This window comes from Salvelinus sp. IW2-2015, linkage group LG15 (assembly GCF_002910315.2).
Source record: "Salvelinus sp. IW2-2015 linkage group LG15, ASM291031v2, whole genome shotgun sequence".
NCBI classification, from domain to species: domain Eukaryota; kingdom Metazoa; phylum Chordata; class Actinopteri; order Salmoniformes; family Salmonidae; genus Salvelinus; species Salvelinus sp. IW2-2015.
Genome location: NC_036855.1, coordinates 20,820,046 through 20,840,758, shown reverse-complemented (window position 1 = coordinate 20,840,758; position 20,713 = coordinate 20,820,046). Strand labels below are relative to the sequence as shown.

The following is a 20,713-nucleotide window of genomic DNA, read 5'->3' as shown; positions in this document are numbered from 1 at the left end:
CAGGGGTAAATGAGGTTACAGGATGAATGTTAAGGTTACCTGCAGGGCCAAGAAGCGTGCCTTGAGCCAGTAAACACGTACCACCACGGCCACCCAGTTGTCCTCAAACAAGTACCCCTGTGATGATCCCAAGGCCAGCTGTAACAGGTCCRCTTCAAAGTGCTGCCCTGGGAACTCTGCTTCACACACAACACTGCTCTGGCCCCCACTGCACTTTCTCGGCGACCCTTTACAAAAAGGAAAAGTAAGGAATATACTAGTATGGTTATTCAAAAAGAAGCCAARCAATATGGTTATTTCATAAAGGAATAACAAAGTAAAGCGATCTGTCTGACACATACCATTTTTGCCTTTGCTGTGAGACCATTGCTCCAACTGAAGCTCCATACATGATAGGCTCATCAGAAACATTTCCTGCACATGAAACACCAATTACAACCCATTTACAGACAGATTGACAGGTGCAATAGGTGGGATGACAAAACATTGGTACTTCAATTTAAAACACTGTTGATGAAGTAACAAATCAGGAGAGAGTCACAATAGATCCCTGGGCTGTCCCATACCCGTATGTGTTGATTACTGCAGTCGCGGAGCAGAGGGTTGGGCAGGCCGCTACTGTGCTTCCTCCAGCTGTGAAACACCTCCAGCACCACTGCAGTCAGCCCCCGAGGCCACTCCTCCATGAACTTCTGACCCACCGCTTTCAGATAGCACATCATCAACTCTAATATCCCACCATTGCTCATATTATTGAGCAGGAAGTTGTGGACATCCRCTTGTTCTGGGGATGAAGAATGACAATGTCATGTAAATCCTATAAGATGTTTGACATTAATGCATTGGAGTCATGTAGAGGATTGTATAAGACATGTACCTGATTCCATGTATTCAATAGAGTCTAAAAGCATGCCGCTGTTGCCATGGAGCAGCTGGGAGTCCTGCTTAACTTCACACTGAGCTTCCAGGTTACTCAGGCTCTCGTCGTCATCCTCAAGGTCAAACTTCTTTAGTCTGAGTGGAACAGGAGAGCCTCATCACCATCCAAAACAATATATTTGCATTGCGTTGTTATTGTTCCTTTGGGGTTCATGACAATACCTGGATGGTAGGTATTTGAAAAGCAGCTCCTGGAAGTCGATCTTCTCCTCCTTCTTGCACTTGGTGTTTCTGACCCGAGCTGAGCGGCGCTTGGCAGTGTCTCCGCTGTCCTCCATTGTGCGTCTCCTCTTAGGGGCCTTCTTCTCCTTCTCCTTCACAGTGAAGGAGGTTTCCATAGCTGTGAAGGCACAAATTGACATTTAAACAATACATTAATTATCAGAGCATACAATAAGCCATTCTGACACAATTTGTTTTGTTGTCTAAATGCTTGCAAATCAATGGAATTGACATGCTAAATTAGATGAAAAGAAACAACTGACCAACAGAGGGGGCTGTAGTTGTAGTGACCTCTACCGTCTGGCTCTGTGTGATCTGAACCAGAGGGCTGGGCTGGGACAGTGCTGATGGCTCAGGGACAGGAAGTGGAGGCAGGGAGGAGCTGGGGCTGCTGCTGGGGATGGTCTGAATATCACTGACAGGAGGGCAGGGCTCAGGAGGCAAGGCCTGGAGGCAGTTGGGGTCGCGGTACTGGGACAGGTCAATTCTGCGGCCCAGGCTTGGACGTGGCGGCTCGCAGGTGGTCTGATGTCTGTACATGGCAAGGAGGCTCTCTCCAACATTCTTCCACCTGAGAATCATAACAATGCTAAATGCTTTGTCAATTAAAACAATCCTATCATTAATCAAAGTGAAAAGCAAGGGAGTAAACTCCAAAAAATAAATACATGTTTAAGTATTCACAGCAACTCTGTATCCTGTGAAACTACAAGAGGAGAAGGGAAAGCGCGTCCACCTGTCAACAGATAAGATTAAGTGTGAAGACTCACGAGAAACAGCGGATGGGTTGGACTAGGACCAGGTCTGGTTTGGGTTCCCGGGCAGAGAGAGCCTGCCTGCGCCGTCGCAGATCCATCGCCTCCTCCACAATGGCCTGGGTCTCCTCCTCATCCACCTCCACATAGTGAATGGACATGTCACTGCATATGGAGCATGAGGACAAGATCATGACCACATGGACTGCTGTATGACAGCACACATTTAGGATAAGTAAACAGGTGGGTAGAAGGGCCGTACCACTTCAGGAACATTTGCATGGAGTCCCTCTTCAGACAAGGCTGTTCTTCAAAGATCTTCTCCTTCAACACCAGCCCTTTGGTGTAACAATGATCCTTTTCCAGGGCTTTGCAGATGAAATACAAACAGCCTGGAAAACAGTATAATAGATAATTATCTCCATCATTTTTGCACACCTGGACCACCCCTAAACCTTGTTTTCAAATCAACAGTTCTAAAGAGTAAGAAATATGATAAAAACAATACTGATTAGTTTGTCACTGTGCAAAGGACTGAGGACAGACATACAGAGGAATGACTCACAGCTGTAGTCACTGAGTGTGTAGAGAACAGTTATGAGGTTATCCAGACAGGGCCAGTGGTCTGGGTTACATTGCAGACCCTCCTCAAAGGCATGCCGCGCCAAAGGAATGCGTAGCAGTCGCACCGCCACCTGACCAATCTTGTACCACATGTTCACATCTGTGGAATCCAGCATCACAGCCTGCGAGAAAACATATACTGTATCTTCAGGTCACATGGACTTGAACAAATGTATTGTGTACACTAAACAACATTTAGTCTCCCGCTAAGATGTACCTTACCCCTTATTAGTTATATGGTTTACTGATAGGTTACATAACTTATGCTCTCTTTGGATGAGTTTACCTCCAAGTAAAATTCCATGGCTGTCTCCAAATCATCCCGCAGCGCAGCCAAACTAGCCAGGTTTTTGAAGGTAGAGTATTTCAGCATCAGCCCTGGATGCTTAAGACCCACCTTTTGGTCGTCTGAGGGCATTGCCTGTGAGAGGCATGACAACATGTTAAATCATATAAAGGGTCATTGTGGAGGATCATTTCAATAAGACATGCAGTGAAACACATCGAGTCTCTGAAGGGAATGATACCTCTTTGAGCAATGGGGTTTTGAGGAGTTCATGATAAGCCTTTGCAGACTCCTCAAACTTGTCATGCTTTTGAAGATCTAATGCTTTATGATACAAAGCAAATGCCTCTGCTTCCTGTAGAGGAAAAATAGGGCAATAATTCAGAACAAGCAAATATCTACTTTGAAAGCAAAGTTTAACCAAATGTGGTTAGTGTAATGAGGCTCAGCAAGATTACCACACCTGAGCCTCCTTAGTTCGACTCTTTTTAGTTTTCAGAGGGTCTTCAGACTCATCCGCTGCGGCTGAGGCTGCATTTAGTGCTGCAATCCGGATCTGAAGAAAATAAAATATTACATTATTGGCCAAAGACATCAATGTGCAATACAAATGTGAGAATTGATGGTCCTGTGAAAAACTGAACATGTGGTACTGGTACAGTATATGACTAACGATTTGACTACCTGTTCAGGAGAATGCATTGAGCAACTACTTCATCGCTACTACTTTGGAAGTTGTGGCTATTTGTATAGGATTGTTAGGATGTAAAATAAAGAAACAAACCATCTTTGAGTCATGCGCCTACAATGGCCATCAATTCCAACTGTCCAGACCTACAGACAAGATTGTAAACACAAACACAAATTATATTGGATAAACATTGCTGCAGGAGATGTAAGTTAGCTAACTGTATGTACTGTAACGTTACTCTTTAGTTGAAATTGTTTTTCAAGACAACTGCAGCAATGCTAAGCTAAAGATCAATGTTGAAAATAGAAGTTAATAACATGAAGTGTATAGCTAGCTAGCAAGTGAATGTCAGTGTCAGAAATTATGCTATGTAGCTAGCTATCGATCGTCTAGGGCAAAGATAGGAGGCAAGCTGCAAAACACCGATGATAACCCTATGTCGAATCATAGCTAGCTAGCTAACGTTAGTGATACCCATGTAAAAAAAGACTTGACATCACAATCTACCGATAGAAAACTAACCGAGGTGAGGTTGTTGATTTGATGACAAAAAATATATAGTTAGCTTGCTTGCTATCCTTATTCCATCCTGACCCGAATCAGTCTCAGTAGCGCGGTACAACTAGCTAGCTAGCTAATAGTCTCGGTGTGCATCACTTGCACATTTTTGTTACTAGCCACTTACCAATCCTTCCCAATCTCATCATTCCCTGCATTGACCAGACTTGATCGGTACTTTGACAATCGAACATATATTGGGAGTCTGCATCAATATGATACAATATTATAAAGCCAGCTAGCTGTGAGGGTCTTGAAAACTTTGACACTCCTTTGTTGTTGTGAATGCACTAGAGAGCTCGTTCACTCTGCATGGGGGAATGATCCGGTGACTAGTAAAATCGTGGGTTATTGGACAGCCTAATACAGGGCGGGTTCGAAGCGCCAATCATAAGATCTGATATTGCAATTGGTGCACGGCTCTGTTCACTTCATTTCATTTAGGGCTTTTATTCAGACCCCCCGGCAACCCTTCTTTAAAGTATTCTCGATAGACTTTATGTCTATAATTGAATCTCTGAAATGACTAAATAATAAGAAAAGCTTGTCTACAGTCCAATATTATAATATTGTAAATTATTTTCTAAATAAGTGTCATCGTCACGTCGCGTATGCTTTTATGTTATTTTCAATTATTAAACTCCATAATGTCTGTCTGTTATATTTGATAACAAAAATAATAATAAAAATACGATGCCTTGCAAAACCAGTTTACCCAAATATAATCTATTATATTGACAAAATAGTCGAGTGACCGCTCTAACAATGCAAATAACAAAAATGGAAACCAGGCGGGAGGAGGCGAGATCAGATGGGACAGTTCTAGCCAATGAGAGGGCAGATACGCGTGTGAACAAAGTTGCCGGAATGCCACGTGCGTCCACTTATATCAGTGCATTCATAACAACCCGAACATTACGAAACTTCTATTCGATCAAATAAGCCTGGTAACAAATGAGCAATTACATTTTTTGTTGACCAAAATCGACACTTTCATTGACCACTTCGTGGTCTTATTTTCGTGGAAAGATTTGGGGCGGAGTAAACCCTCTCGCATCGCCTCTTCTGGTTTACCCATTTACCCAATGGCAAAGATACTTAAGAGTCAGGTTAGGTTGGGGGCAATGGGCATATTTGTTCATGGTTTACCCATAATATTTGTCTCAAACCAGAGTAGTAAAGCATCTTTGGTGGGGTGTGGTGGTCTCTGTAACCAAGGCAAACTGATTTATGCAGCAGTAACCTGTTTTGGGACTATGGGGTTGGGACGACAAGGATGCTTGAAATTATGAATTACAGTAGTGATTTGTATTAGCTGTAAAAACCCTGATTCTCCATCATCCATGCTTGATTACCTGTGAACCTGAGGTGAGAAATGGCATGGTATATCTACAGCATAATCTGAGTACATGTTTTTAGACAATTTAGACGTATCATTCACAACACTTAATTTTCTTGATAAGGCTTCCTCTTAGTGGAACTTTAAATATACATCAGTTAGATTTGTGAGCACTTGTATGGTATATCTGGTGCCTAATCAGAATTTTCACAAAAATATCATTACATTCACAACTTTTAATTGTCTTCATAAAGCTTTCTCAAGACATGAACTTTAAATAGACATGAGTTAGAAGTTTGAGAGCTGGTATAGCATATGTAGAGTCTGAGTAGCTAGATAAAGGGAAATGTCTTTAGATGATTAATCGATTTTCACAAAATATAATTACATTCACAATTTTTAATTGTCTTCAATAGGCTTCCCGAAGCTGTGACCATTGTGTATAGATTGTTTTGGAGTCTGTGCGAGGTTGCATATCTAGACTAGAGCCATGTCTGAATAGCCAGATACAGGAAAAATGTCGTCGAAAATTCAGGGGATAGCCCAAATGGGTTTCAAACCCAGAAACCTGCAACAGTCAGTCCAGTAGTACTGTCACCATAAAGCCTCAACCAAGGGCTACATAAAAATGGCAAAGGTTTTTAATACTGATACAAATGTGGAGCAAAAGCTAAACTGATACAAAAATGAGGTTCAAAATGAGTCACTCTGCAGTGATCTGGACTCACACAGTTGTAGGGTAGTGGCAAAATGGTGCAGTGCTGTGTCATTGTTGGCAAAAGTCTTGCTCCCTCAATTGCCAGCTCTGTAGTTTAAAGCCTCTGCAGTCAGCTGATGCGCTGCTGAGATTTTGTTTGTTTTTAGGGGCTAATGGTAATATTTGCTATTCATCGTGTTTTAGAGAGATAGACATGCTTCACAGCTAAATGTATATTTTGTTTTCTCAGACTGTCCTCATTGCCCTCCGTCTCTCTCCACTGCTTATCCCCGCCCCTTATCACTGCTTAACCCCGCCCCTTACATCTCTCTCATTCCCTTCCTTAACAGCTCAGACTTGGCTGGCTGACGCTGTCATTGATCCCTGCTGTCAGTGCTATAAAAAAAGGTTTGCGTCACAGTCATTACCAGCTCTATAAAAGATACAGTGATGCAGATTCCACTGTGTCGACCCAGCAACTCCATTACGGTTAGAGCTGCCTGTTTCGCAAGTCATGAGTTCCATTGCTTACGACCCTTACTTTCCCTCCTCTTCCCACAAGAGGAGGGTGATGCTGCGCAGTGGAGGGTATGGAGACAGTGCAGGAGGGATGGCATCCAGGTCGGTGTATTCCAGCCACTCTGCCCCCCTCTCATACCATGGGTCATCCCGGCTGCATTACCCAACATACAGCCGTAGCTCCTCCATGCTGCTGTCTACCCCCAGATCTGCTGCCGCTGCTGAACTCGACATCAGCCAGGCGGTGCAGGTGAGCACTGAGTTCAAGGCCGTGCGGACTCAGGAGAAAGCCCAGCTACAGGAGCTGAATGACCGCTTTGCCAGTTTCATTGAGCGCGTCCACGAGCTGGAACAGCAGAACCAGGTGCTGGATGCTGAACTGCTGATCCTCAGGCAGAGGCATGTGGAGCCCTCCCACCTCAGGTCCCTGTATGAGCACGAGATCCGCCAGCTCCGTGCTGCTGTGGAGGAGGCCCGCGATGAGAAACAGGCTGCCCAGAACCACAGGGACCAGATGGAGGAGGTGCTGCAGAGTCTGCAGGGACGTTATGAAGAGGAGGTAGTGAGCAGGGAAGAGGTGGAGGGGCAACTGATGGATGCCAGGAAAGGGGCGGATGAGGCTGCTTTGGGCCGTGTTGAGCTGGAGAAGAGGACGGAGACGCTGCTGGATGAGTTGGCCTTCCTGAAACGTCTCCATGAGGGGGAGATAGCTGAGCTGCAGACCCAGGTGCAGTACAATGCCCAGGTGTCCGTGGAGATGGAGGTGGCCAAGCCAGACCTGTCTTCAGCCCTCCGAGACATCCGTGTCCAGTATGAGAAACTGGCACATCGCAACCTCCAGTCAGCCGAGGAATGGTTCCGCAGCAAGGTGAGTGTGATGACAGAAGGCACCTCCCGCAACACAGACAACATTCGCAATGCCAAAGAAGATGCCGGGGAGTACCGCCGCCTGATCCAAACACGGAACCAGGAGATTGAAGCCTGCCGTGATAGGAACCAGTCCCTGGAGAATCAGTTACAGGAGGTAGAGGAGGAACAGAGTGCTGAGATCGCAGCCCTACAGGTCAGTGCCAGAGCCGCATGAATGAAAAGCATACGATTTCTCAAAAAAAAATGTCACGTGTCGAATATCTGCATTAGACCCTGCTGAGCCTAATCCTTCAGACAAATGCACACAATATTCTACAGAAATGTGGTGTAATGCATCCGTGAAGTCAACAAGGTAAGTTTTGGACTGTAGATTACATGTACAAATAATTTGATAATGATGTGTATTGAAAACATGTCTACACTAGAAAATAGTGCCAAGTTTGTATAGTATTGTTTTAGAGTGCCTCCTTATTACTTAAAATGTATTTATTTCATAGTTATTCCACAATAAACACTTTATTAATCATGTTACACTGTTAACATAATAAAGCATCTCTCCAATAACAGGAATCAATTGGCCAGCTGGAGGACGAGTTGAGGACAACCAAGAATGAAATGGCTCGGTACCTGAAGGATTATCAAGACCTCTTGAACGTTAAGATGGCTCTGGACATCGAGATCGCAGCTTACAGGTCTGTGGCTTATAAAATTAGATCAGCATGTTTTGTGCCATCTCTCGTTATCTACATGTTATGTACATATCTACCCTATGTATCTATTATCTTTCCAGGAAGCTGCTTGAAGGGGAGGAGAATCGCTTCAGTGCAGTAGGACCAGGGGCAATGTCCAGTGTCTATTCCCAAAGCCTGTGTGTTGCCCCATCCCGCAACCGCCCCATGTTTTCCATGCAGTCCAGCCTGAGCTCTGGTGCCCCCTACCTACGCATGTACAGCTCATCATTCTCCTCTGCAGATGAGATTATAGCTGCTAGTCAAGCACAGCCTGCTGAGTCAAGTCCTCAGGAAGAAGAGGAGGAGGAGGAAGGAGAGGAGAAGGGAGACGAGGAAGCAAAGGAAGAGGATGTTGAAGAAGAGAAAAAAGCAGAAGGTCAGTATTGTCCAGAGTTTAAATTGATGTGCTTTCAAAACATTTTCATGAAGGTTTTGAGTTGTCAGGTTCCGTATCTGCAGCGGATAGCAACTAATCACATTGTCTCTACCTACAGGTGACAATGGAGATATGAAGGAAGAGGCAGAAGAGGAGGCTAAAGAAAATGGAGACGATGGAGGAGATGAAAACCAAGAAGGTAGAGATGGAGAGGAGGATGGAGCCAATGAAACAGAAGAAGGGCATGATAAGGGAGAAGAGGATGAAAGCAAAAAGGAAGTAGAAGTGGCAGAGGAAAAAGAGAAGCCAAAGGACAAAAATATTTAAATCAAGATTCTGATGAATGACACATTGATTGTCCCATGTCGAGGTGCTCTACAAAAAGATCCATCAGTTCAGTACAATCAATCAGGAAACCATTGTATACAGCAGAGGCCTTTATGTTTGTGTGCAAGGAAGTAGTATGGCTGTACACTGAGTGAAGCAAAACATGACAGTGTATGCATGTGTGTGCCAGCAAGGCGATAAATAATAAAAAGCAAATACCTGTATATGAAATACATTAAAATAAATGCAATATGAGTGCTCTATGGGTGAGAGAAATGAGAAAGAGAATGTGTGGAGTTTTGTGAGCAAATACTGTATTGTATTAGCCTGTGAAATATTTGTTTGAAAAACCTATGTGCATTTCTGTCACCCCAATATGCATATAAGAACACCACTGTGTTCAATATACTTGATTTTCAATGCCTTAGACATATTCTGAGTGGGATCAATGATGTACAGTACTGAACACAAATAAAGACTTGAAACATGTCCATCTGAATACATTTCTGGTATTATTGCACTATTGAATTCACTCATGAAGTTGCTGACTCATTTTCCTGACTATCCGAATGAGTCAGCAATAAGAGTTTGTAAATGGATATACCTAGTCAGTTGTACAACTGAATGCCTTCAACTGAAATGTGTATTCTGCATTTAACACAACCCCTCTGGATCAGAGAGGTGCAGGGGGCTGCCTTAATCATCGTCTATGCCTTTGGCATCCAGGGAACAGTGGGTTACAGTTTTTTCCAATTGCTAACACACTAAAATGACATGCACAGCACAATTATTTAAACTGACACACAGAGAGAGAAAAAAAGTCTCCAAAAGTCTAAACACATTTTCTGATTTACACACATTTTGCAATTCAAAATGGCACTTTTTAAATGCACTGCACACGGTTCTCTGCATAAGACACAACAATCTGACATAAAGTCACATGTTTGCCATTTCAAAACACTGCCATTCAAAATMACACTACATGAGCTAATTGGCCAATACATGTGCCACCTGACCAAACACCTCAATGGTTAATTGTTACCACTTCAATCAGGAAGTAAGCACTATGAAAAGACCACAGGTGAGCACCTTTTGTTTTACAACAACAATGGAAGCTGTTGCAGAGAGAGGAAGAGGAAGAGGGAGGGTGAGAATGAGAGGGGGAGGAAAAGTGAGAGGTAGGGGTAGAGCTGGTAGAGGAGTTCATGGCCAACGAAGACAACAACTTTCAAATGAAATCAGAGCAACCTTAGTTGATCATGTCATCAACCATGGGCTGACAATGCGAGAGTCTGGACAGAGAGTGCAGCCCAACTTGAGACGTTTTACTGTCGCCTGTGTCATCCAGACATTTAGACTGGAGTACAGGTATGTAACCAAAATTTCTTTCACACTATGTAGTACACCCCATGTCATAGTGTATCAGTTGGGTGATACCTGTTTACTTCATGAATGGCTGATGTCATACACTAACTGCACAAATTTCCTGTAGAATTTACTCTACTGTGGGGGAAATATCTTTAGGCTGCGTTGTCCAAGCCCTATATTTTTGTTTTTTTGTTTTTCTAAAGGACTGAGAGATGCAACCATGGTGGGGGAAGGGGCCAAATGTTCACCGGGGTACAGGAAGCTGCCATTGTAAACTTGGTTTTGGAAAATAATGAAATCAGATTACGAGAAATTCAAAGCCACATCATCCAAGACAACACCATATTCAACAACATTCAACGAGTCAGTCTGTCCACATTGGCTCGCATTCTCAAGCGAAACCAAATCAGAATGAAACAACTTTATAAGGTGCCGTTTGAGAGAAACTGTTAGGTGAGAATTATCGGTTAATTGAATGATTAGAATATTCAGCCCTGAAACATATTATTGCATGGAAGTGATTTGAATGTATAACATCATAATCAATAAATGTGTAGTCTAGTCAGAATTAGGGTAATGTCTTTATGGTATTATAAACACAGACTGTCTGAGCTTGGTGCCGACCTGACTAGAGATTTGGGAAAAGAACAGGGAGTATGTCTCAAGGACAAGGTCACTAATCTCTGGCGGCTGGGTAGCAGGACATGTGTGTGCGTCTGTTTGTATGTGTGTGCGTGTGTGCGTATGTGTGTGCGTATGGTTGTGTGAATGTGTGGGTGTGAGAAGTCAGTATAAAATGAATTGTTTTGTATTCCTGACTTTAGAACGTTCTCTGAATAAACTGTACTAACCTTTTGTATAAGCTGAGTCTTTGACTAATTATTATTATACCCATGGTCTTACAAACCTCGGGAATTGGTCAGAGCTATTGATTGATTGTTATTATCATTGGGATTGGAAATTCTCTTATCAGAAACTCTCAAAGAAACAAAGAGGTCAGACGAGCATATGTGGATGTAAGTACAATATTGACTGCAGTACACTACACGCAACATTGTTTCCCAGTGTACTGGATAACACCATATTGACTGCTTTTGTTCTTTGTTTTCAGGGAGTACTGGAAATGGATGCTCATGCAATCCCACATGAGTTCATCTTTATAGATGAGGCTGGGTTCAACCTAGCAAAGACCAAAAGAAGGGAGAGAAACGTCATTGGCCACAGAGCCATTATAGATGTTCCTGGCGAATGTGGTGGGAACATCACAATGTGCGCTGCCATCTCCAATACGCATGGTGTCCTCCACCGTCATGCCAACCTTGGACCATACAAGACAGCCCATATTCTCACATTTCTGGACAGACTCCACAACATTCTCATACCACCAGAGTGTATGAATGATGCAGACCATCAAAGAACCCGGTACGTTGTAGTATGGGACAACGTGAGCTTTCATCGTGCAGCCCCAMTCCAAAACTGGTTTGCTGARCACCCACCATTTCTCYTGCAATACCTCCCACCATACTCACCATTTCTGAACCCCATAGAAGAGTTATTTTCGGCATGGCGGTGGAAGGTATACGACCGGCAGCCCTTTGTGCGCATGCCTCTTGTGCAGGCTATGGAAGAGGCATGTGATGAGATTGATGTGGGTGCGATTCAGGGATAGATAAGGCACTCAAGGCGCTTCTTCCCTCGATGTCTGGCAAGGGAAGATATTGCCTGTGATGTGGACGAGGCGCTGTGGCCAGACCCAGCTGTGTGGCAAGATGCTGCCTAATTATTTTTCTTGCCTCTTTTTTTCTATATATTTTTTCTGCACATTTTTCTTTTTCATTTTACTGTTTTTTTGTGAGCATATTTTTGTTCAGTCCAATGCAAAAAATATCTGCTGTGCATATGTTGCACTGACTTGTTTGGTGAAAAATAAAAAATAAAATGTTTCAACAGCATGTGTGTGTATCTGCAAATATTTCTGTGCATCTGAAGAATTTTCTACAATTTGAACTATTTTAGTATTATGGCAAAGCATACTAAAGATGAGAGTGCTTTTCATTATGCCCAACAGTGTGTAGTTGGTTAGACAAAAATCTGGTAATATGAATGAAGTGTGTGCCATTTCGTGCAAACGTTTGATTTTGATAATGCTATATGTACTTTTGGTTGCAGTGCTTCATTTTGCAGGATATGAGGTATTTTGCAGTTTGGGTGTGTGGTTTTGTGAATTGTGTTAAGTATTTTGATAAAACCAGCCTAGTTTGCAAAATTGTGTTTTAGCAATTGGGAAAAACTGTAACAGCCTTGCTCAGGGGCAGAACAACAGATTTTTACCTTGTCAGCTCAGTGATTTACGATCCAGCAACCTTTCAGTTAGTGGCCCAACACTCTAAACCACTAGGCTACCTGCCGGAGTGTATAGATAATAGCATTAGTGATTCAGGGTGTTCTTTTAGAGTACAAGGAGAGTGTATTAGAATAACTGTTTCCTTTTTAGGTTGGTTGATAGATTATGTAATTCCTCAATAATATATGTACATACTACCTGTATGTCTCATGAGAAACACCCTCTTAGGTGGCCCTTTGACAAACACTGAACAAACTTTGGAAATTGCTGATAGTTTCCCCACCTTGGTAGATTTTAAAATGATAAAGAGCAGCTGAGAAGAAAATACATTTTTTCATTTATTTTTTTCAAATCGACCAGAAATCAGTGATTGAGAGAACTTTCACATACATCAACTCACATTTAAGATATTATTAATATTATTCCTCTGGGTGTTCTTCTGTTTTTCTAAATACATTGAACCATCTTCAGTAGAGAACAGGAACCCTGTGTGTGTGTGTGTGTGTGTGTGTGTGTGTGTGTCATAAGTCAGAAGGTCCTTTCTGTCCCATTATCCCCTTTGTGTGATCAAAGAGGCATTTTTTTGTGCTGGCTCACTCTCCTTCACATCACTGGCCATAAATTAGAACCTTTACGATTCAGTTAGCTTGCTGCTGCACCAAAGGATCTGGCCAAATGTCTACCGATGGAGGATGCCAGCAGAAAGCAATTCCATTAGAGAAACACAAGAGGAAAGATTCACATTAAACCTGGACAGGGGATGGTCTGTTTTATTCAATACACTCTTTTTGCACCACACTGGTGGCGGAAATGCACAGCCGTTCATACACATGCAGGAACATTGCATACATACTGTGGGCTATGTGTGACTTGTTGCTATTCATATCAAGTTGAATTTTGTGGATGTATATCCCCAACAAGGAGAACACTTGTTCTTCCAAGGATATACGTTTTACTTGACAGGGATGCAGAGAGAATGGCTTAATTACTGCAGTGGCTATAAATCTTCTGAGTGTTTGGCTGAAGTTTCCCATACATGGCATAACTCACACTATATACAGTACATCAATGTAGGGTAACAGTTGGACTACAGATGCAGCAGGGCTCTGAAAATGTAACTTGGCAGTAGAATTGAGGAAAAACACKTTCAACAAACACTATATTATAGTCATATATATTATTAGAAAGCCAACGCCCCAAACTCTGCAGCTGCCACCTCCCTCTTTTCCCCTCTCTATTTTCCCTGTCCTCAGCTCACCCCATCCTCTGCAGCTCCTCCCTCCATCCCTCCCTTTTTTCCTCCAACAAAAGAGAGGGCGTTGCAATGAGAAAATGAGGAGACTGCATGTGTATCAAACTGATACCAGCACAGATTCTCTATATAAAAAAGACAACAAAAAGGGAAGTTAAGAAGTTGGGCTCAACTTGTTTTTTTTAAAAACTCTGCCTTCTGAAGGATGAATAGTAATTTTAAAGCAACCAGGGTAGCCATGAGGGAAATGTACCTCAGCAAACATAAGTCAAAACACCACCTGATTCGCTGTTGGGAAAACAATGTTAATGTCAAGTGTTGTATTGTGTCTATACAGTAAAAAWWWWWAAAATAAGGAAACCAAAGCCCATTCTACTGTATGTCATACAAAAGGTCTGTAGGTGATATTGTACAAAAGACACAAGTGAAATGTATGTTGCTGGGATCTTATGGACATTCATTGTCATTCACAAAATGGGCTTGAGAGGACTGTGCAAGTCCTCGCAACTGATCTGCTACCCTCTTGCGGAGCAACAAAGTATTAGGAGGGGGTTGTCCACCCTTGCCCCCCCCCCCCCTTGAGGCCTTCCAATAATGAAAAACATGGCATTTTGGATATATGAGAAATAGACAGCATTCAAGTTACCTGTAAGACAAACATATATTTTTTGTACATATCATTTCATATCACATATATTTTGTTGGATTTTGAAGTTTAAGTAAGTAGCACCAACCTTATGGATGATCATTTGGGTCAAAAGCATGGAAAATGTCCTCTAAACATTTGGTGTACCTCTCCTGTACTTAATGATTGGACACATTGAACCCCCACACCTAGAAAACGTAAATACTACAACTTAAAGAATATCCCCCCAAAATACCTCATTCACCTTAGTTGACAAAGCCATTTGCTAACATTAATGTATTTCAATACATGTTGACAAAATTACCGACCTGATGACCTTTAAGAAATAGACCAGTCGATAGTGCTGGTGAAATGTTGCTGTGTCCAGGGTTCCTGTGATGCCAGGAAAACCCTGAGTGATCAGCTGCCCATCAGAGTCCTGCAAATCACTGGAGCAACAGAACTAAATGCCCTTGAGAAACAAACAGCAGCAGGTTATAATGTTCTTCAATCTTGCATGCTACAATTTAATTTGACAGAAACCACACAGAAATGTCTACATGGCAAGCAATCAGTGTTTAATGATGGAAATTGGAATGAACCTTAATGTTTATTGGTCAGGTGATATTATATGAGGATTCACCTTCAAAGGGGCAATCTGCAGTTGCTTCATACATTTTTGGACTTCTGAATTAATGAAATGTACCCATTGATTCTTGAAGAATATAACTTAGAAATGCCTCATGATAAAATATATGCTTGTTTCAATCCAATGTTTGCAAACAAAGTTAATGTAAACAAACACTACATAGCCTCAAAATATGGTTAGAACTATCATTTGACATTTTATTTATTTATTTTATTTTATTTATTTAACCTTTATTTAACCAGGTAGGCAAATTGAGAACACGTTCTCATTTACAATTGCGACCTGGCCAAGATAAAGCAAAGCAGTTCGACACATACAACAACACATAGTTACACATGGAGTAAAACAAACATATAGTCAATGATACAGTGAAAAAAAAATAAGTCTATATACAATGTGAGCAAGTGAGGTGAGATAAGGGAGGTGAAGGCAAACAAATATATGTATAAATAAATAAAAATATAAAAAGGCCATGGTGGCGAAGTAAATACAACACAGCAAGTAAAATAAAAACTAAAAAAACACTGGAATGGTTGGTTTGCAGTGGAAGAAAGCGCAAAGTAGAGACAGAAATAATGGGGTGCAAAGGAGCAAAATAAATAAATAAATACAGTAGGTAAAGAGGTAGTTGTTTGGATAATGGATAGTCAGTCCTTGAATCCATAGCTCTGTCTATGAATTTGACAGTGGTTACATTTCTCCAGCCCTATCCCTCAGCTTTTTACCAAAACGGGTGGGGAGGGCGCTTTGTTATTGTTTCAATTGCTGATTGCCACTTTAAAGAAGTAGACCCTGTCATGGTCATGAGGTGGGCATCTACTCCATCCTGAGGAAGCCCCTTCCAACCCTGCTGCACTACTCCTGGGGTCATCTCAGCGAGGTCTGCCTCTGCGGTTGTCACTGGGCACCCTCCTCACCCAATCAAAGACAGTGTCAAAGGAACCCTCACACTGGCCTGAAAGAAGAGACAAATGGGTGTTATATAGTGTGTTTTGTATTCTCCCAGTATACTCCCAGTACACATTACCTATGACCTTGCATGGCCTTTCGGTCCTCCCAACCCATCTCCATAGGGCTGTCATTGGGGTACAGAGAGTACATCACAGAGTCAGGGGAAGAGAAGTGGGGCAGTCCCAGTACATGTCCTGTCTCATGCAGCAAAACCTGCATTTAAAACACAAAGCTAAACATTCTGAATTTCACATCACACTGAGAAACAAATGTGTGCCACGTTGAATGTGTAGAGCCTACTGTACCAACAGCCGATTGACCCCATGGTTGGATGGAAAAACACTGTAGACTTCATCATCATCCAGGTGGATCTGTCCTGGCTGGGCTGTATGTGCAAACTCTCCTCCTGTTCCATCGAACAACAAAGGACAGCCCAGGTGACGTCCTGAAGATGGAGGGTCAGAAACACAAAAACACACAGACCAAAGGGAGGCTGGTCTGAGCCATTGAGATAGATAGAAGACTCATGGATAGAACGTTTTAACATGGACATTGCCATTGAGTGCTTCCACCATTTTGAAGTTGTCAACTGGGTGGGGATTCCTATGAGTTGGGAGCAATCAGCCAATGAGGAAGAAAAATGGACTACTTTAAAATGGAGATAGACGCAATGGCGCTGCCCATGTGTTACAGACGCTATAATGGCACAGATACAAAGATGAGTAATCTATCTATCGCTATGTTCTGAGCACATCTCTCACATGAATGAAGAAAATMGAAAAAAGTTGATTCAATATGTAAGCACTATGGAATACAATAAACTTGGGGAACACCAATGGCTATGCATCATATAGTAAAATTCAGAGCGTGTCTGTAAAACCTGTGCCAAAGCCCAGGAGGAAATAAATCTATGCTTCAGGAGAAGTAGGATCCTCCTGAAAAGAGGCTCCCGAGTGGCGCTGCGCTCTAAGGCACTGCATCTCAGTGCAAGAGGCGTCACTACAGRCTGGTTTGAATCCAGGCTGTATCACATCTGGCTGTGATTGGGAGTCCCATAGGGTGGCGCACAATTGGCCCAGCATTGTCTGGGTTTGGCTGGGGTAGGCCGTCATTGTAAATAAGAATTTGTTCTTCACTGACTTTCCTAGTTAAATATAGGTTAAATAAAAAGGAGAGTGGAGCTACCTCAGCCCAACGCTGGAGGGCCAAAGCAATCACTTTCCGCTGTTGGACAGGCAGGTGGCTGCTGAGGCCCTCTGATAGCAGGTGATACCTGAGCCTGCGTTTGTCATAGCCCAGCCTGGGCATAGGGCCCAGGGATCCACCTGAACCCTGAGTGCACTTCTGTCACTGGGACCTGAAAACATGATCTGGGCTTGAACCCACAGCTGGATCCTCACTACTCATATGTATTTTTGCCTCCTTGGTCCACTGGAGAGGTGCTGAAACATCCCTGGGAGAAGGGATCATATAAGGGATCACTGGTGAACTCATGGTCTTATCTTGGAACAGATGGTTGGAGGACAAGAGTTGTTTATGATCGTCTTCTGATGCAGATGCTGTAGTCCGCTACCTTGTTGACGAGTAAGGAACAGACCAAACAGTGTTTATAGCTCAGTTAGACTTTACATCCCAGCAGCAATATCTTGCGATTAGGCCTGTGACATGAAAAGAGAAGGGAAAATAGAATTCTTAATATACAATGAGTGTACAAAACATTAAGAACACCTGTTCTTTCCATGACATAGACTGACCAGCTGAATCSAGTTGAAAGCTATGATCCATTATTGATGTCACTTGTTAAATCCACTTKAATTAGTGTAGATGAAAAGGATGAGACAAATTAAAGGATGATTTTTAAGCCTTGCGATAATTGAGACATGGATTAAGTATGTGTGCCGTTCAGATGGTGAATGGGCAAGAGAAAAGATTTAAGAGCCTTTGAACGGGGTATGGTGGTAGGTCCCAAGCACACCGATTTGTGTCAAGAACTGCAATGRTGGTGGGTTTATCACGCTCAACAGTTTCCCGTGTTCTTAATGTTTGGTATGCTCAGTATATACTGTAGTTACACATCACCAAAATCCACATAAATCCATTTGGTAGACTGAATATGAAAACACCAATAGTTAAGTACTATTTATCTCTATTTAACCCACATGTCAAAATAAACATGTAAAATTCAATAAGTAAAACATGAATGTCAAGTTAGTGTTGGTTTACCACATGTAAGCCAGTCTGAGGCAGAGCAGRGAAGACCCCACCAGAAGGAAATGAAGAGAGGAATGACAGACTAGCCAGTAGAGACAATCCTCCCAGCCCCAACTCTCTGGGCTCCTATAAGGCTGTTTACTCTCTTCCAGCTCTGTCTTTCACTTGAGACCACAAGACAATGAGAGCGATTGTTCTTTAAGTCCTACAATCCTGGCAGTAACTCTACTTGTACACCTGTTTCTGTTAACATTGTACTCCAAAGCACCATTAATAGGGTACAGTACTCACCTTTCAATCTGTTTACCCCTGTCTCTGATAACCATAAAGTGTGTCTTGTTGTTCGGGATGACAGAAAACGAGTCTGTTCACAGTCATGCTTTCTCTCAAGGGGTTTTTAATAAAAGCAGGCCTGGCGTGTGATGCAATCAGATCTAAACTAGAGCACTGGGAGAGAAGTGGAGGGTACAGGCAGTTTTTCTAACCAGAGCCTGACTTAAGTGAGGAATGGACACACATTCCTGTCTGCTTAACTGATTCATCGACCTACACCTTTTCGACATCAACCTGAGATGCCAATACATGTCATGCTTACATAATGCTTACAATAAGCTTGCCCCTGAGTTGGTAGAATGTTCAGAAAACAATTATACTCGATGCCCTATTGAGCCTGAATCTGTCTCTCATAAACCTATTGAGATTATGAATATGACCTCATAATACCATGACTCAAGCACAATCATACAATCTGAATAAGAGGTATCTGTTTCATAATAGTTGTAAATCCACTTGCTGTCACATGATGGCAATATTGTCTTCCTTATTCACAGCTTGTGGAATTCCTTTTCATTTGAGTGGTCTCTGGTATGTCAAAGGATCTTTTTCATAAAAATAAATTAAAGGATTCCATTTCTGTTTGTGATTATATTTGTAGAAGTTTTTTACATGGCAAAAGTGTACACCTGAATATTACTAAAGATCTGCAGACCTAGCCTAGTTGTTTACGCTATGCAAAGTAAGGCCTACTCTGAATTTAGAAGTGAGCTTTGATTCATTGCTAGTCCAATACATCTGCTTGAATCCAACATGACCTTATGCTGGCTCACTGTATTTGTGATGCACATTGGGATGTTCCCGTGCATTTTTCAGAATACACAAATCACTCTACCAAAAATGCTCAGATCCAACAAAACTGTGTCAAATTATTCAAAAGAACTTAAGTACATAAACCGTCAGTGGTCCAGTTTTTTAATCGCTTAGATGAGGCAGCTTAGTAAAGCAAAACAGACAATGAACAAGTCAAACAAAGAGAACTATTGGTCGCACTTTACAATAAGGGATGGTGTACAGTGTAATTACAATGTAGGTACGTTATCTGATTTGTGTAACTGCATGTTGACATTTTTATATGCAATAGATTTGTAACAACAACTTCTCTTCCCCTCCCTTAGTCCAGTCACTCTGTCCCCAGTGGAGATGTCTGGCATTGACAGGGGATACAGCACCATGGCTCCCTCACCTCTCTCATCTAGAACCTCTTACATGGGGCTTGTGAGAGCTGAACATTTCTGTAGATTTAGATGTATTATTTTAATCCATGCAAGTCTAAAGCACTCTCTCTCTTTTAATTGTATTCAGCCACATAAATCATCCAGCACAACAGTATATTCTACAAAAAATGTCCATACTCATTTCCCCAGCAAATAAATTTACATGAATTGTAGCTAAACCTCCTCTCGACACTGAATAAATGTTTAAGATTAGTTCTACTCAGTTTTTCTCTATTGTGACTTTAATTGCAAATCCTTTGTATTGTGCATGCCACCAACATGCATAGCAGTTGTAAGTGCTTTGTAAATATGTACCAGAAACTGTAGCAATAATTCCAAGGGCTGACTACTCATGCCATCTGCAGTTATCCTGCTGTTTCCATGGGAATATMACATTTTGCAGAATCAAATCAAGATATATTCTGTGATGGTTGGCAAAAKCCCAATAATGTTTAATGCTTAAAACCTAATAGCAATTGCACAGAATACACAGAGAAATCACAATCCAAATAGTGAGAGCTAAATCAAGCTGTCAAGGGGAACAGCAAAGTAAATGGATGGCTAATGGTTATTGACAGCAACATTTGGTTGTTCTGTCAAGTGCTATCAGCAACACATGATGTGAAGACAAATGGCTAAGTAGAATAACAGGCCTGATCCACTAAACAGCTGCAGATTGCTTCATTGGGTGGAGAGGGGGAGGGTCTGCCTATTGTCATAAATAAAATATCATAATCAATGCATGCATTGATGCAAACATACATAATGCATGAATGGTAACCTCACACAGATTCATCCTCTAAAATATAAACAGTGTGAACCTGATGAT

The 20,713-nt window shown here is 42.1% G+C and overlaps 2 protein-coding genes and 1 non-coding gene across 7 annotated transcripts in view; 2 read left to right on the top strand and 1 right to left on the bottom strand.

Annotated features, from left to right (window-relative positions):
- LOC111973775 (calcineurin-binding protein cabin-1) overlaps positions 1-4,393 on the bottom strand; it is a 61,060-nt gene extending 56,667 nt beyond the window's left edge. For 4 of the 5 annotated variants that reach the window (XM_024001176.2, XM_024001179.2, XM_024001181.2 and 1 more), the window contains exons 1-14: positions 4,203-4,393; positions 3,611-3,660; positions 3,290-3,382; positions 3,068-3,181; positions 2,827-2,961; positions 2,482-2,662; positions 2,179-2,308; positions 1,932-2,081; positions 1,425-1,732; positions 1,102-1,279; positions 878-1,014; positions 567-784; positions 342-414; positions 40-227 (exon numbers count right to left, since the gene is read on the bottom strand). In XM_024001176.2, coding sequence (XP_023856944.1) covers positions 40-227; positions 342-414; positions 567-784; positions 878-1,014; positions 1,102-1,279; positions 1,425-1,732; positions 1,932-2,081; positions 2,179-2,308; positions 2,482-2,662; positions 2,827-2,961; positions 3,068-3,181; positions 3,290-3,382; positions 3,611-3,613 — 1,908 coding nt within the window. In that variant the 5' untranslated portion in view covers positions 3,614-3,660; positions 4,203-4,393. Of the gene's footprint in view, positions 1-39; positions 228-341; positions 415-566; positions 785-877; positions 1,015-1,101; positions 1,280-1,424; positions 1,733-1,931; positions 2,082-2,178; positions 2,309-2,481; positions 2,663-2,826; positions 2,962-3,067; positions 3,182-3,289; positions 3,383-3,610; positions 3,661-4,039; positions 4,066-4,202 lie in introns of those variants that run through there. The other variant, XM_024001177.1, reaches the window with a different exon arrangement.
- Positions 4,394-6,534: 2,141 nt separating this feature from the next.
- LOC111973803 (neurofilament light polypeptide-like) lies at positions 6,535-9,203 on the top strand. Its single transcript, XM_024001215.2, has 4 exons — positions 6,535-7,693; positions 8,068-8,192; positions 8,291-8,607; positions 8,726-9,203. Exons 1-4 carry the CDS (start codon positions 6,626-6,628, stop codon positions 8,932-8,934), a joined length of 1,719 nt encoding a protein of 572 aa, XP_023856983.1. The 5' UTR covers positions 6,535-6,625; the 3' UTR covers positions 8,935-9,203.
- A 10,567-nt stretch (positions 9,204-19,770) lies between these two features.
- Positions 19,771-19,901, top strand: LOC111975229 (small nucleolar RNA SNORA49). The gene has a single exon (XR_002878793.1). It is a non-coding gene; the product is annotated as a small nucleolar RNA SNORA49 (small nucleolar RNA).
- Positions 19,902-20,713: the final 812 nt, after the last annotated feature.